Genomic DNA, 18,001 nt, shown 5'->3' with positions numbered 1-18,001 from the left:
AGGGATAGCTAGATAATCATCTGATGAAAGAGACTTACTGATCGGGCTAGTTAGAGGGATGGCACAAGGTTTGTGTGAGCATAAACACTGGCATGGATCAACTGGACCAAATGGCCTGTTCTTCTGCAGTAGGCCTGATGTAACAACAATAAGATAAAATATTTTTTAGTTTATTAGTTTCACAAGTAGGCTTACATTAACACTGCAATGAAGTTCCTTTGAAAAAAGTAACTTCATTGCAGAGTTAATGTAAGCATCCTTGCAACACTAATAAATATAAACATAAGAACGAAGAATAAGTCAGTTTCAGGCAACTACTTTACACTAATAGTGTTTAAAGCTATTCCAAAACTGCACATTCACAGAACATACTAGTATCCAAGTCTGAAAAAATATAAAAGGAAGACAGTGAATTAATTGATCCTCCTTTACCTTAGCATTGGCTTGTTCACACTGTGCAGTCACTTTGGTCAATTCATCTCTGCATTTAGTCAGCTTGCGCTCTCTCTCTGAAAGATCTGTTTTAGTTTTATCAAACTGGAATTGAATTTCATGTAGCTTGTTCATATGATTTTTCATTTCTTTCTCCTGAGCTTGAAGTCGAAATTCCAGATCCAAAACTTTAGCTTGCAGTTCTTCAGAAAAAAAAAGGAGTACTTTCCATCAGCACTAGAAATTAAATATTGCTGGAGTACAGCAACTAATCATCATTTACTTCATCTGAAACATTTCGATCAACGTTTAATTCAAAAGCAATACAATGGCTAGTATTGCAAGAATACAGAGTACATTGGGGTACTTTTGAGAACAGAACTTTGTCTAATTCTGGCCTCTGGACCCAAAATATTTATTTAGCTTGTCCTTTCAGAATATATTTCCAGCTCTTTATGTGATGGGTTAAACAGAGTGAAAGTGTAAATGATTCACAAAGGACGAACTTCTGTCATATAGTATGTATCGCCAAACATGGAATTCCATAAAGTGAACAGTTTTAGTTTTCAAATAAATACCCTGAGGGAAATCAGGCAGATGTAGACTTTTATCAGTAGAAAGATTACTCTTTGATGGATTGAAAGTATAAATTATTTGCTCAACAGTAACTTCTGAGGATTGGACAAGCTATCACATTGTTCTTCAATCTTCAGGAACCTGCATTCAAATCATATCCTGATTGGTGGGCTAAGTCCTTTTTGCTCTCGGGACAAGATTTTCCAGTCCTCCCCGCCAGCGGGATCTTCTGGTCCTGCTGCAGGCAACCCCTCCATGGCAGGACAGGCATGCCATGCAAAGTGCTGCTGACATCAGCAGAACCAGAAGATCCTGCCAGCAGACAGCAAGCCACCTCCACCACAGGAAAACACACCATAGAGGCAGGATGCAAAAATCCCACTCTGTCTGTTGTAATGATCGTCTTCACATCTTAGTAGATGCAAAGCTACAGAGCAAAGTTAATACTTAATGAAATATAATTAACAGTCAATATATTGCTTGTGTGGGAATTAAAACGATTTATTCTGAAGCAGCAGAGACTGTATATCTAAAGTTTAATCCAGGACAGAAACTAGTGTCAAATAAAGCAAGTTTAGTTCTGCAGCTGTCTATGCGAGAATTATGTGAGAATATTTGTCAACTCCAGGTGACAAATTAAAGACAACAGTAAGACACCACAATGACTGACATGAACAAAAGAACAAATCAATGTGTCTTGGTAGCGAAATGGGTAAAATCCCTGCTCATACACCACTTGTATTCCTCATGCTGTTTAGAATTTAAAAATATTCCTAAAAACAATTCCTCTTTTAAAATGATTAGTTTTGGACAATTGTTATTCTTCGGTCACAATACCTTGATTTTGTGATTTCAGTTGGTCCTCTTGCTTGGAACTGTCCACACTGCTATTAAACAAGCTTGCAGAGTGTGTGATCTCTTGCAATGACTTAGGACAACGCTTCAAGGGAGTTTCTTCCTGCTCCCATTGAAGATTCATGGCAACACCCTTCTTCAATGGGGTCTCCAATGAAAGGGAGGTTTGCTGACTGGGAGTCTGGTCTTGTTGCCATGGGAATACAGAAGATGATCGCTGTCTTGCAATATTCCGATGGCTAATGGTACTCTGAGGTTGTGCTTGGTTGATCAACTGCAAAATTGTAAAAACTCAATTTAGAAAGGTTACCATGAAATGTTTCCCTAAAACTACATTCCTTAACCTGAAATTGAGAACACTCCTATCAACCTATGAGCTTCTATCAACAGTAAATATGCCACAAACCCAGGTCCCAAAAGTGTGTTAACCCATTGTACAATCCAGGTGACCAGCATGTGCTTTTCTATATTCTAGAAGAAAAAGATCGAGACACCACAACATCACCTCGCATTTATATGATGCTTTTAATTTGGACTATATCCCAAACTGCTTCACAAAGATGTAACCAAAGAAGAGTCACCAAACCAAAGCAGATTACATTGGAGGAGCCAAAAGATGAGTTAAGGAGGTGGATGTTAACAAAGGCCTCAAAGAAGGACAGAAAGGTAGAAAGACAGAAGGCTCAGGAAGGAATTCTGTAGCACGGGACCTAGGTAACTGAAAACAAGGCTACCAATGGTAGGCTGAAAGAAAAAGGGAGGTGAACAGGGACAGATTTCATAGAATGAAGAGTTCAAGAGGAGAGGTAAACTATATGACTGAGGGAGGTAAAGAAATAGACAAGGATCTACAATGACAGGATTGAAAAGTGAGGATGAACAAATGTCCCATCTTCCTATCTCAGACTTGCATCGTATGCAGAATTCAAACCTCTTCCAGTCACTTCACCTACCACATGCCCAATTTGACCCAGTCACTGGATAATCATTGCCCTCCCTCCAGAGTCAATGGCAACATTGGAAGCCTCCCCACAAAACTAGATTCCAACACTTGCCATGCCAAACCACTGCAATGATAGTGTCACTCATGTGAACTATTACTTTGGTTTCTTCCCTACTTCACTGGGTCTACCCCCTTTCAAGCAATTCACATCGTTCCTGCGACTCACCTCTTCTTCAAAATTATCTTTGCCTGCCACCACTTCAAGTCCCAACCCAAACATTTCACTCAATTATACTCTAAACCTCCACATTGATCTTCTCATCCTTGATAATTTATCTCAACTTCTCTTCCTTTTTGTCCTCTGAATTTGTCACCTTCTAGTCTACATAAAAACGTTCACTCCATATAAACTCTTCTACCTACTCTCACTGCTAGGCTCTGGTTAGAAAGAGGTCAAGAAGGATGAAGACTCATATCACACAGTCAGAATGTGTCACTTTTGATTTTCCTTAGAGCTATTCAATGCTGTGGAAGAGGTAAAAATCTGACTGGAGAGTCAAACAAGGAAACTCCAGAAAAGATAGCCACAGAGCATTTGAGGATTCAACGACATAAAGAGGAGAAATAAAGGATTGATGAGTTGAGAATGGGTTTTCCGAAGCAAAAAAAAATCCTTTCTAATAAAGTAGTTGGAAAGCAAACCAGAAAACGATGAAAACCATAATTTGATTTATTTTTGTCACGTATTAGCAAACAATGTAATGTAAAGTATTATTTCTTGTGCAGACAAAGCATACATTCATAGAGAAGGAAATAAGAGAGTGCAGATGTAGTGTTACAGTCATAGCTAGGGAATAAGGAAAGATCAACATAATATGAGGTAGGTCAATTCAAAAGTATGATGCAGCAGGCAAGAAGCTGTCCTTGAGTTGGCAGGTACGTGCCCTCAGATTTTTATATCTTTTTCCCAATGGAGGAAAGTGGAAGAGAGAATATACAGGATGCGTGGGATCCTTAGTTATGCTGGCTGCTTTGCCGAGACAGTGGAAAGTGTAAACAGAGTCAATAGATGGGAGGCTGGTTTGCATGACTGTTTGGGCTAGATTCACAACATTTTGTAGTTTTTTTGCAGTCTTGAGCAGAGCAGGAGCCATACCAGTGTGTGATACAACCAGAAGGAATGCTTTCTGTGGTGCATCTGTAAAAGTTGGAAAATGTCGTAGCTGACATGCCAAATTTCCTTAGTCTTCTGAAAAAATAGACTTGTTGGTGGGCTTTCTTAACTATAACGCTGGCATGAGGGGACCAAGACAGGTTGTTGGTGATCTGGACGCCCAAAAACTTGAAGCTGTTGCCCCTTTCTACTTCACCCCCATTGATGCAGACAAGGGCATGTTCTCCTCTATGCTTTGTTTTGTTGACACTGAAGGAGAGATTATTGTTGCTGCACAACTTCACCAGAGTATCTCATTCCTATATTCTGTCTTGTCATTGTTTGAGATTTAAATGCAGATAACTCCTTCCAAAAGTCCAGCCACAAATTTGGCCTCTTCCAATACTGGACTGCTTAAGGAAACCATAGCACATTACATGAATACGCCTCATCAATGGGGGAGGAGAGCACGGTTAGGAAAGGGGGTAGCAGAAGGTAATAGGGAGGACATACAAGCATTAATTGCAGCTACATTGTCCTACATCTGTGAAAATTGGTGTTGCATTAAAAAGGAATTTGTCATGCAACCACTGTCAAATAGCTGCATCTCACATATGCAAAGGAAGCATTTCTGAAGCGTAACAAAGTAACTTTACAGATGTTTGTGGAGGAGGGGTGAGCAAGGCCCTGATGAAAATTCGATGGTATTTCCTCCTTTCAAATTCATCAACAACTTATTTTCATCCATCAAAGAGTAAAGAAAATTAAAATCAATACTTAACTCTCAAAGTTAATCTCAATTTTGTGTATGTAAGGAGAGAAAATATATTGATATGATTCACATTCTAGTGTCATTATATGATCAACTGTCTTAACTTCTTCCAAAAGCACAACCTCAAATCTAGTCTTTTCCAATTCTGAACTGCTCAGGCAAAGCCACAGCATATTACATAGATAAAGCTGATCAATGGGGGAGAACAGCAGGGTTCTGAAAGGAAGTAGTGGAAGGAGGATATACAAGCATTAGCTGCAGTTACATTGTCCTACCTATTGCACGTTAAGATGAACGTGAAAAACTACAGTGAAACTTCTCTTGAGCAATAGCACAAAAACACCAACAAGCACTCAGCCCATTGTTTTTTTCCCTAATTTTAAGTCAGTAGAATTGGACTGAGTGTAAAATGGTTTAACAATCCACCACTGCTCGTTTTGTACTCTGCTAATTCAAATTTCACATTTATAGATCCGGATAGTGTCAAATAATGTGTTTCACTTGTTGGAAATCTGAAATAAAATCAGTTAATGTTTCAGGTCTGTAGCTTTTCACCAGAACATGTCAAGATGCTAAATTAAACATATATAGAAAAGGAAAATACAAGCATCTCATAAAATGGCATTTAATATATCGCACAGAAAGACATTTTCGCCAGAACTGGGAGCAGTTCTCTGTTCAGTTACCACCTTTCTCATCTTTTTAAGATGCCAACAGATCTGCTGTGTACTTCCAGAAAATTTTCTTCAGTGGAGATAAAAGATTTGTCTTACCTTGGTCTGAACTATTTTTAGTTCAGTTTCCAAACGCCTTCTTTCTTCCAGTTCTTTATTATATTTTTCCTGTAGTTCCTCCAATTTTGAATCTGTAAGCAAACCATCAAAATGACATGATACCAAATAAACTCCGCTAATATTGCCTAGTCAACATTAACAAAAAAATTCAATCATTTTTGTACATTCTACAAGTGACTGCATTCTTCTATAATTAGCATTGCTTTTCTGTTCATTTTAAATGCACCACTTGGCATTCCCAATTACACAAATCAGAAAGAACCCATATATTAGCCAGGGCAGCAGCAAAGGGCATTAAATTTCAGCCTTACAACCAACTAAAAGACAGCCTAGATTACATGTTCAAACCTTGAATAGGGTTTGATGCATAACTATCTGTCTCAAAAGCTAAGGCTAACACTTCTGATTTCTTTAAACCTTTAAAACATCAATATGAAATAGTATCTATAACCAAGCTCACCGGCAAAATTTTTAATTGGTGTCATAGATCCAGAGAGGCGTCTTTGTGGTGTTCTAGATTGTGTATCAGACGGCGTTACTGTTTGCTGGCTTCGCTCAAGTTCAGACTTGTATCTATTAAAGAATAAATAAATGAAGAGTAGGTTGTTAAATTAGTCTGATCTAATTGTCTTTTTATTCATAGAAGCAAAAATAAGTCATAGTTTCATTTAAGAGTTTTTTTTAAAAAAGTGAAGTAGATCAGCCTGTCAACAAAATTAAAAGTTGGCTACACGATGACTTGTCTGCATCAGTTTTCCTAGCCATTAAGATAGTTATGCATAAATTCCCTGAATCAATATTTCTCACAATTCCCAAAAGTAGCTATGCAACATGTAATCCAGCAACCAATTTGATTTTATAACTTATAACTACTTCTGCCCTATACATCAAACTCGAGTGAGTGAGCACCTTGAGTCTGGGAATGAGCTGGACACACACAAATACATTCAACGTTTTACACTCTAATGGTCATCTTCATTTAATGCTCATTTATTAATTGCCAATTTATTGCCAACTCCACCTCCCCCCCCAAGTTGTTTCTTCTCCTACATCAGGTTTTTTTTTTGAATTTCATGTTCAATGTTGCGTCAAGCCTTAACTTTCTGAAATTTGAGAGAAAAATTGAAACGCAAAAAGGCGAAACAAGCCAGCACTAGATCACATAGGTAAATGATAAATTGTTCAAGGAGCATGTTCTCATCCCTTTGAAGTACATTATTCCATTATATTAGGAGATTAAATTAAGGATTATAGGAGCAGTCGCATTATTTTGACTAGCGATTTTTTTTTTTAAAACTCCTTTCCTCTATCTGGAAAACATTGACTCCTTGCTGAAGTACAATTCTACAAATGCCGGCCAACCTTCAGTATCTAACCCAAGTAGCTATTATTTATGTTTGAAACAAGACAAGACAGAAAGTCAGCAGGCAGTTTTACCACATTGTTCCAGCAAAGCCTGATATTGTCTTCAACATGACATCCATGCATATACTCTCAATAGGGAACCTTATGCAAAAAAAATTGATCTGTTATTCCAACAATAGTTCAAACTGCCTTCTGAATTTAAATATCACCCTCTAGTGGTTAACCACTATAACACCTTGTTTCACAAATATTTCACTCCAATTAGTGTCTGAATATTGAAACTGCTCTTCTCCACACTTTTAAACAGCAAAACTGTGTCACGTGTTTCCTGTCGAAAGGATATGTTGTGGGTATGCCGGCGTTGGACTGGCATAAACACAGTAAAAAGTCTGACAACACCAGGTTTTAGTCCAACCTAAAACCTGGTGTTGTCAGACTTTTTACTGAAAGGATATGTGCCAAAGTCTTATGTTAGATTGAGGGGGAAAAAAAAAATAGGTGGAGGTTTACTTAGAATCTATTGTGAGCCACCTAGCAGTAATGCTGCCTTCCTGACTTCTGGCACGCAGCAATGTTTCCTTAGTTCTCCTGGTTGACTATGAGTGATAATATCCTCCACCATATAAAAACATCTTTACCTCTTGTTGTCTTGCTCAAGCATGTCCATCCGTTTCTTGCTCGATGCAAGCTGCCCTTCCAGGTAATTAACTTGTGATTCCTTCACCTGCAGTTCATGGGAAATCTTCTGCCTGGTTTTCTCAAGGTTATCACATGATTCTATGAGGCTCTGGTGCTCCCGTTTCAGAGCGCTTGTTTCAGTCTTCTCATTCTCTACCTGTTTACAAGCAATGTTAAATAATGAACATTGTTTCTACAACAAAAAAAAGGAAAAATTACTGGTCACATTACAATAACTGCCACAGCCATTTTGCACTCCTTTAGCAGGTTTTGACTTATTAACAAACGATGATTCTTCTGGTGCAACACACCCCAAGTGGTTTATTGTTGATTTCAGCTCAGACAGTGAGCTTTATCAAGTTATTTTTTTCCCATAGAAACATCACAGATGTGGTAGATTTAAGGTCAAACTATTATTATAGAAACATAGAAGATAGGAGCATGATGAAGCCATTTGGCCCTTCGAGCCTGCTCCATCATTCATTATGATCATGGCAGATCATCCAACTCAATAGCCTAATACTGCTTTTTCCCCTATAACCTTTGATCCCGTTTGCCCCAAGTGCTATATCTAGCCGTCGCTTGAATGCATTCAATGTTTTGGCATCAACTACTTCCTGTGGTAATGAATTCCACAGGCTCACCACTCTTTGGGTAAAGAAATATCTCCTCACCTCCATCCCAAATGGTCTACCTTGAATCCTCAGTCTGTGACCCCAGATTCTGGACACCCCCACCATCAGGAACATCCTCACTAGAATTGTTAGAATTTCATAATTCTCTATCAGATTCCTCCTCATTTCTCTGAACTCCAGCAAAAACATTCTTAACCTAGTCAATCTCTCCTCATACATCAGTCCTGCCATCCCCAGAATCAGCCTGGTAAACCTTTGCTGCACTCCTTCAAGAGCATCCTTCCTCAGGAAAGGAGACCAAAACTGCACACAATGCTCTAGGTGTGGCCTCAACAAGGCCCTGTATAATTGCAACAGCACAGCCATGTTTCTGTACTCAAAACCTCTCGCAACGAAGGTCAACATATCATTTGCCTTCTTTACCACCCGCTACACCTGCATGCTTACCTTTGTGACTGGTGCACAAGGACACCCAGGTCCCGCTGCATATTCCTCTCTCCCAATTTACAGTCATTCAGGTAGTAATCTGCCTTTTTTAAGCATGAACTTACAAGTATCTTCTATATCTGTTTGACTGTTCATTGCATTCTCATATTTAAATCATAAGACTTCATGGTCAAGACACATAGGGTGAATTTCTATGGAGGATGAACAGTGGAAATCCCAGAAATGCAACACAGATGAAGATCAAGAGAACAACCAGAGAAATTCACCCCTGCAATCAAGGCTGACACTCCAGCTCTGCTGATATTGTCGGAGATACCATCCTTTGGACATGTGGGCCGGAATTTTACTGCCTTCCCGCCATGGGGATCAGAACGGACGCAGGAAAGGTCTGTTAACCTTGGGCACAATTCTACAGTTTCGGGATGAGAGAGGCTGTAAAATCCTGCCCAACGTCCTGTCTATTCGCTCAGGGCACACATTTAAGATTTCATTATTCCAAGAGGAGCAGGAAGTTCCCTAAGTCTTTCCCATCCTCCCTCAGGCAACATCAGCAGAGAAAACAATCATCCAGTAGCTGTTGTAATATCTTCCACAAAGTGGCTGCTGCATTTACGTATAATCCAAGAACCCTACAGTGCAGAAAGAGGCCCTTTGACCCATCGAGTCTGCACCGAACACAATCCCACCCAGGCCCTACGCCCATATCCCTACACATTATATCCACTAATCCCTGGACAATTTCTTAGCATGGCCAATCAACCTAACCCGCACATCTTTGGACTGTGGGAGGAAACCAGAGTACCCAGAGGAAACCCACACAGACACGAGGAGAACGTGCAAACTCCACACAGACAGTGACCCGAGCTGGGAATCGAACCCAGGACCCTGGAGCTGTGAAGCAGCAGTGCTAACCACTGTGCTACTGTGCCGCCCCACTCTAATGCAGTCACTCCATTTCAAAGTCATTCATATAATAAATGCTGAATACTGTGATGCTGGAAATCTGAAAAAACAGTAGAAATACTGGGAAAACTCAGCTTGCCTGCCCCCGTTTCCTCCCACAGTCCAAAAGATGTGCTGGTTAGGTGCATGGCCGTGCTAAATTCTCCCTCAGTGTACCTGAACAGGCGCCAGAGTGTGGTGACTAGATTTTCACAGTAATTCCATTGCAGTGTTAGTAAGCCTACTTGGGACACTAATAAATAAACTTAATATACTGATTCAGGAAGTAATTAAGAAGGCAAATTGCATGTTGGCCTTTATTGCAGGTGGATTGGAGTATAAGAATACAGGTGTTTTACTGCAATTATACAGAGCCTTGGTACAATTGGAGTAACGTGCATGCAATTTTCATCTTCTTAACCTCAAGATACACTTATAATAAAGGGAGCGTAATCAAGGTTCACTAAATTAATTCCGAGGATGACAGATTGTTTGGTAATGATTAAATAGGCTGTATATTATTCTCTGGTGTTTAGAAAAGTGAGAGGTGATCTCATTCAAACATACAAAATTATTATAGAGCTCAATATGGTGCTTTCCTGGCTTAGTAGCCTAGAACCAGGCTAGAGGGCTGCAGAAGATCAGTTATTGGGCATGTTCAGAAATGAGAGTGATAGGTATCTACATGTTTAAAAACATCAAGGAATAATGCATAAAAATGGTGCTGAAGCAGAAGATCACCCATGATCTCACTGAATGGCAGAGCAGACTTCAAGAGCTGAATGGTCCAGTCTTGCTTCTCTTATGTTCACACAGCACCAGGGACCTGGGAACAATTCCTAGCTTAGGTCACTGTCTGTGTGGAGTTTGCACATTCTCCCTGTGTCTGCGTGGGTTTCCTTCGACAGTCTTAAGATCTATGGGTTCGGTGGATTGGCCATGCCAACATTTGCCCCTTAGCGTCAGGAGGACTACCTAGGGTAATGGGGATGGGGCCTGGGTGGGATATGGTCAGTGCAGATTCAATGGGTCAAATGGCTTCCTTCTGCACTGTAGGATTCTATGTCTTCACTAGAGTGGTCAAGGTAAACGAATGCTTCTGCCCATCACATCTCACACACGCCATGCATTTCTCCCACTGCTCAATGTACAATATACCTATCTCTAACTGGATGCTCAGAACATCCTGAAATTGCAACTCACTGACACGTATCTTTGAAGCACGTAGCTTCATATTCCTTTAGCTATTCAGCTATAAGGCACCACCCAAATGCAATGGCCCACAGTCCATGACATTTAGCCCCAACACTTGTCGTTGCAGAGTTGAAAGACTTAAGTTACTCTGAAAATTGTTGTGTTGTGTAGTACAGGGACACTGAGTCCATGCTAGATGTAGGGGAACTTGATTTCAAATGAACAGCAGCCCTCACTCTATCTAGCTGCTGCTATGGCCATCACCCTTTTTCTTGCTCCTTAGTGGCCTCCAGATCCCAGCTAGTAATAGCTGGACCTGATACTGACAAGCTGGAATTGTTCTCCTTCAACAAGGTTGGGGGGAGATTTGGTCAGTGTTCAAAATCATGAGGGGTTCTAGACATAATAGATAGGGGGAAACTATTCACACTGGCCAAAGAACCAAGGCTCAGGACAATAGCACTTGAAAGTAAATGACAAAAGAGCCAAAAGGCAACATGTGAGAGAAAAAAATACTTTATTTACACAGCGAGTGGTTACGATCAGGAATGCACTGCTCAAATGTCTGGTGAAGGCAGATTCAATCCTGACTGTCAAAAATGAATTGGATAAGTAGCTAAGGAAAGACAAAAAAAATAGACCTACTGGGAAAAGACAGCTGAGTGGGACTAGAGTAATTTGCTCAATTACTCTTGCAAAAAAAAACTGCCACAGATCTGGCTGGTTGAGTAGAGTAATCTCCTTCTGTGATGTAACTATTTTATGACCTTATGACCCTTTGTGAAAGATGTTGAAGAAATAAATTTGTTATAAAATATATTATTTCATACATTCCACAATTAATTTCTATTGTTTTTATTTTGAAATGTATAATTGTAAATTTTTCCAATAAACAGTTGCCATTTTTCATTTGCATTCATTTAAATCAACAGATTCCCAATGTCAAAAAGTGCACCTTCACAATAACATTCACTATTACTACACAACTTTCTTCAGTTCAGAAGCACTGTACTTCAGCAATAGAATTGTATTATTTACATGTCAAACACCCCTGCCCTTCGATTATTTACACACAGGAGGCCACCATTTGGCCCATTAAGTCCATACTAGCTCTCCATGGAGCAATCCAGTCAGTGTTACTCCCCAGCTCAATCCCCCTAGTCCTGCAGGTTATTTCCTTCAAGTGCCCATTCAATTTAATTTTGAAATCTTTGATTATTACTGTTCTAATTCTGCCCGAAGAGGCAGACATGAGTTTAGTTTAGCATCTCATTCAAAGGAAATAACTTCCAACAGTATAGCACTCTTTCAGCACCCTACTGAAACGTTAGCCAAGATTATGTCCTCAAGTCTCTAGATTGGGGTTTGAACCTACCATCAATTCAGGAGGTAAAAGTATTCCAGTAAGTAAAAGGTTGCATTGGTAAACTGGTAGGTGACTTGTTACTTGATGTTAATCCACAATGGATATTAGATAGATCATGCTAAAACAATGATCCAATGACAATGAAATAATGGTGATACTATCACACCACATACTACTCAGGTCAGGGTGGTATATGGTGTGATAGTGGTCTTGTAACATTGTTGATCTCAGTAAGTGATCTGCAGAGGAATGCCACTATTGAAATAACCTTTGAGTTTTACATGCTCCAGTTTTGTATACTTTCCATGTAAACTACAGCTATTTTGGATTATACAAGGCCACTTAATATTTCTAAAATAAGTTGGATATGTTAAAATCCTTATATATCTGCAGTACGAAATTTGTTATTGGTGGTTACTAGACCTGGACCACACTAGCCTCCACAAAAAAGGTGAAACTAGCACAGTTTATTGACAAGCAATTGACAAAATGGCATTTTAAAAGTCCAAACTGTAACAATGCACTAGGTACTCAGTGATGCATGCAAAATGATCATGAAGCATGTTATGAAAAACACCTTCGTTAAAACAATAGACTAATCTAACTATACATGGCATACATGTTAATAGAACAAAGAACAGCACAATACAGGAACATGCCCTTCGGCCTACCAAGTCTGTGCCGACACAGATGCCTCTCTCATCTAATATTTTCTTGCCACAATGTGGTCCGTATCCCTCTATTCATATATCTATCCAGACGCCTCTTGAATACTGTTGTACAATCTGCTTTGGCAGTGCGTTCCTGGCATTTACCACCTTGTGTGTGAAAATTTTGGCCCTTACATCTCTTTTAAACTTCTAATGAAATGGAGTTAAAAGGTTGCAGCAGGTACTTGCATTTCTGCACTGGAGCAAAGGAAATCCTCAACATACCCTCAGTTTACTTTTGAATGCAGTAACTTATGCAGAAAAATGTGAAAGCCAAAATTTTGTAAAAAAGTCCCATGAACAGCAAATGATAATGGTTGAGGGAAGAATTAGGTTCTCAATCCCATCAGGTGCTCTTCAACTTCCAATTCTCTGGTTTAGCCAAGAAAGCCAACATCTAAGGAATAAAGCTGACATCTAGGAATAGCTAAACCATTTCTAAGTGAAGAATAATCACCTTTTGCTTTTGTTTCAATAGTGCAGCTTCCAGGGATTCTAGCTGAAATTGTCGCTGCTGACGTTCCTTCTTGAGTTTATCCAGCTGAGTCTCTATCTCCTGTATCTTCTGGAGAGCCTTTGTGGGCAGTCCCTCTTTCCATTCTTCTACAGCCCAGCTCATTTTGTTTGATTCTGGGACAAATTTAGATCATGATCTAAAAAAAAATGAAAATTCTAGGATTAGTCAGTCATTGCAACACAAAACGCAGCTACTTGGCTCATCAAATCCATACCAAAGTTCTAAGATTTTGCGATAGCAGCCTGCATGGAATAAATACAAACACTCCATAAAAAAGATATTGTTCAATTATTTGCTGAGTGAAACTTGAGAAGCATATATGTTCCCAACAATCTGCTGCTCTTAACTGTCTAGATGGTAGTGGTCTTGGGTTTGGAATGGTTAGCTCCTGCAGTGCATCTTGTAGATGGTACATTCAATTGCCACTGTTTGTTGACGGTGGAGGGATTGAATATTTGTGGAAGAACTATCATGCAGGCTGCTTTGTCTGAGATGGGTGTCAAAATTCTCGTATTGTTGGAACTGCACTCAGCCAGACAAGTGAAGAATATTCCATTACACTTGACCTGTGTCTCATGGATGGTAGCCAGGCTTTGGGGATTCAGGAAACAAGTTATTTGGTTTCCCAGCATTTGACCTGCTCTGGTAGCGCAGTAATTATATGTCTGGTCCAGTTCAATTTCTGGTCAATGGTAACTCCCTAGATGTTGATAGTGGAGATTCAACGATGGGAATACCTTTGAATGACATGGGCGATGGTTAGATCTTCTCTCTGATCTTCTTGGAGATACACAGCAAGAAGTCTCACAACACCAGGTTAAAGTCCAACAGGTTTACTTAGTTGCAAACACCACTAGCTTTGGGAGCACTGCCCCTTTGTCAGGTCAGTGGGAGTTCTAATCACAAACAGGGCAAATAAAGACACAAACTCAATTTACAAAATAATAATTGGAACGCGAGTCTTTATAGCTAATCAATTCTTAAAGGTACAGACAATATGAGCAGAGAGAGTGTTATGCACAGGTTAAAGAGATGTGTATTGTCTCCAGACAGTTAGTGAGATTTTGCAAGTCCAGGCAAGTCATAGGGGTTACAGATAGTGTAACATGAACCGAAAATCCCAGTTGAGGCCGTGTTCATACGTGCAGAACATGACTATCAGTCTCTGCTCAGCAACTCTGTGCTGAGGTAACCATTACCCAGCACTTCTGTGATGCAAATATTACTTGCCACATGTCAGCCCAAACCTGGATATTGTTCAGATCTTGCTGCATTTAAATATGGACTGCTTCAGTATCAAAAGTGTCACAAATGGTATTGAAGTTGTGCAATCACATCAGCAAACATACCTACTTCTGACCTCATGATGAAAGGAATACCATTGGTAAAGCAGTTGGATGATCAGACCTACGACTTTGAAGTCCCACAGCCAGAGTACATTCTGCATGCTTGTCACTCTCAGTGCTTCCAAGTGATGTTCAACATGGAAGAGTACTGATTCATCAGCAGGGTGTTTCCTTGGCCACATCTGACCTGGTGCCATTAGGGTCCAGAATCAATGTTCAGGATTCCAACTGCCTCCAAACTGTATACCACACTGCTGTCACCTCTGCTGGGTCTGCCCTGCCAGTGACACATGACATACCCAGCAACGGTGATGCCTGAGGCATTATCTATACGGTATGATTCCTTGAATATGACGACACCAGACTGTTGCTCAACTTGTCTGAGACAGCCTGGGGTTTTGGAACAAGCCCCCAGATGTAAGGAATACTTTGTAGGGTCAGCAGGGCTGGGCTTGCCATTGTCATTTCTGGTGCCGAGGTTGATGCAGGGTAGTCAGTCCACTTTCATTCCTTTTGTGTTCCAAGCAGTTTGGCCATTAAGAGTCAATCACATTGCTGTGGGTCTGGAGTCACATACACCAGACCAGGTAAGGACGGTGGGTTTCCTTCCCAAAAAAGTATTATGAACCATTCTATTATGGTGTCCACTGCAGAATGAGTTGGGACAATCATTTCTGAGTGAATCGTCTGAGTGGATGAAGTTTCAAACATTTCCCTTTCCACATCCACAGACCTGTCAAACTAGCCAAGGTCACTTAGATCATTGGAGAAGCTGGAAATCTTTCTAGTTTGTATGACCATCTTACATTGCTCAGAATAATCAGAAAATGGTAAATCTAAACAATACACAGCTATCCTACACTCTTTTGGGCATCTCAAACCATGGCTCCCAATAATTCCAAACAAAATGTAATAAAATTCCTTGCTTAAAAATTCATTTAAGAAGTATTACTGTTTGAGGACAATACATTCCTAATATTTTACCAAATAGTAGATGATCAATTCAAAAGAAAAGAAAGTAAACATACAAATCAGACCACATGTTTATGGGTGTGATGGCAAAAATTAACAGTAATTTACTTTGAATTTCACATTCCTTCTACAATTACTGATCACCAAGCTCACAATTACATTTGAATCACTACTGTATTTAATGAAAACAAAAATATGCTCAGAATACTACACAGATGCTACCAGGCTTGGCTGTGAGAAACAGAGGCTGAAACCTTAATGCACCATTCTTGACACATAACAGGAAGTGTGCACCACTTCCATTCTTGCTTTTTGCCGATTCCCATGGGATTGCAAATAAAACTTAGCGCCAGCAGAATGGACAGGAAATGCGCGCAATAATGTGGCAAGGGATGTTTCTTCCCATAGTGTAACCTGCTGTCAGCTGTCAATGCAGCAAGTACAGGCAGACTGCAAAAGTGCCTCCTGGACAAATAGGGTATGCACAACCGTAACTTTCCTACCCAACTCCACTGCCATCAACACAAGATAGATTGAGGGCACAAAGCTGTTTTTCAAATTTAAATTTCACAAGTAAATATCTCACATTCATGTTGCCAACACCATTACTGGTTTAGATTAACTTAGAGCAAAACACAGAAATAAAAACAGAAAATGCTGTTTAAGCTCAGCAGGTCTGGCAGCTTCTCTGAGTGTGTCAAATCCATATGACTTCTTCAGAACTAAACAAAGGGAGAAATATGATGATTTTATAATGTTAGCGAGGGGGTAGAGCAAAATAGAAGGTCAGTGATAGCTGCAATCTAGGAGTGATTGCATTAAGATGTTTAGGGCATACTGACATTTACAGGGGAGTTAGGGAAATTTCTTCATTTCGGAAGAAACAATACATTTTTGCTTTCCACTCTTCAGTTAACGCCCAATATTGTATTTGCCACTCTAAAAGTTGGCCAAATTTGCAGGTTCAGCTGATTTTTCTTTCTATGCATTGTAAAGGACACTGTCCAAAATTATTCACAGGAATAATTGAAACTCAAAGCCCAGCAAGGATTCTGCCAGCCAACGTCCAAAGACAGACCCAGATATGGACAGTACCGAGACCACCTTTTGGGGCCCTCATTTTCTTAGTTTGACTGACTGTTCCCATCACCTCCCAGGACTCCCTTCTCTCTTCCATATCCCAGAACCCCACCACATGCTCTCCCTTGGATTCCCTCTTCCATGCCACCAATCCCACCCTCCAGCAACTCCGCCCCCCCCCCCCCCCCCCCCGACAAAATCACTTACCCTTGCTGATCCCAAATCTAATGGACAAGAGCATCAGGGGAAGCCAAGCCACCGCCACTCTTTATAGGACTAGGAGTGGGCAGGTTTAAATATCCCAAAACTTGTTTTCGAATGAAGTATTTAGATAAAGCATGAAGGGGTAAGTGGTAGGGAAGTAGGCGAGGGTCCTGCAATAACTATTTGATTAAGCAAGTCGAAACCATCCAAAGTCTCCAGCTCTAAGTCCCAGACACAGGGGAATTGCCCATTGAGCGTCCAAGTTTCACAGGTAGTTCCCACATAATCAGGAACTGTTCTTTGCCACAAAGGCTGCATGACCCAAGTACCTCCAGCTTCCTGTTTATTATTTTGCATTACTACTGCATTTAAAATGGTCATGACAGATCACTAAGCTAGGCTTACATGGACGTGCATTATGTTCACTGCTTACACGGGTTTACCCTTTATCCTTGTGCCTAAATGGTTTACCGTTAAATCCAGTGTTCAATGCCTTCCAGTTTAAAGGATTTTTACACAGCGAGCTAGAATCTGGACGATTGTAAGTACCAAGGTGAACCCGTGTGAACACAGCTCACTTGTGAAACGGCTTTTCACTGTTCACATTTTCCCTGGCGGTCGCGATGCAAACAAAACCCGAGCGGCCCCTGACCGGCCGCTCAGCAACCCCAACAACAACAACAACAACAACAAGCCGCCCCGGACACATCGCCGTCAAAACACCGCAATTCAAACCTGAGCCCAGAAATCCGACAGCCCGACCGTCCCTTGCTCGCGCTCCCAGTTCAAAATCCCAACGTTCACCCACCCCCCTGCATCCTGCATTGCTATTGGCCACACCGAGTACTGGGCACGCTGGGAACGCGCCTCTGATTGGTCCAGACCGGGCCAGGACACAACGTCTGATTGGCCCCCCATTCAAACCCGACTCTCTCCGCGGATTGGCTGGTTCACTTACTGCCGTTAGGGGGCGGTCCGCGCGAGCCCCCCTCCAGGTTGGACAAACGGTGAGAGGCGGAC

The 18,001-nt window shown here is 40.7% G+C and overlaps 1 protein-coding gene across 1 annotated transcript in view; it reads right to left on the bottom strand.

Moving 5' to 3' along the window:
* Positions 1-17,771, bottom strand: part of cenpf (centromere protein F) — a 69,307-nt gene extending 51,536 nt beyond the window's left edge. The window contains exons 1-7 of the mRNA XM_080200524.1: positions 17,717-17,771; positions 13,320-13,515; positions 7,529-7,725; positions 5,986-6,098; positions 5,505-5,596; positions 1,846-2,137; positions 433-635 (exon numbers count right to left, since the gene is read on the bottom strand). Coding sequence (XP_080056650.1) covers positions 433-635; positions 1,846-2,137; positions 5,505-5,596; positions 5,986-6,098; positions 7,529-7,725; positions 13,320-13,481 — 1,059 coding nt within the window. The 5' untranslated portion in view covers positions 13,482-13,515; positions 17,717-17,771. The remainder of the gene's footprint in view (positions 1-432; positions 636-1,845; positions 2,138-5,504; positions 5,597-5,985; positions 6,099-7,528; positions 7,726-13,319; positions 13,516-17,716) is intronic.
* Between the last annotated feature and the right edge of the window lie 230 nt (positions 17,772-18,001).

The sequence above is a fragment of the Carcharhinus amblyrhynchos genome, chromosome 12 (genome assembly GCF_965287045.1).
Source record: "Carcharhinus amblyrhynchos chromosome 12, sCarAmb.v2.hapA, whole genome shotgun sequence".
Taxonomy (NCBI): domain Eukaryota; kingdom Metazoa; phylum Chordata; class Chondrichthyes; order Carcharhiniformes; family Carcharhinidae; genus Carcharhinus; species Carcharhinus amblyrhynchos.
Note: the sequence above shows the minus strand (reverse complement) of the source record. Positions and strands in the feature narration are given on the sequence as shown.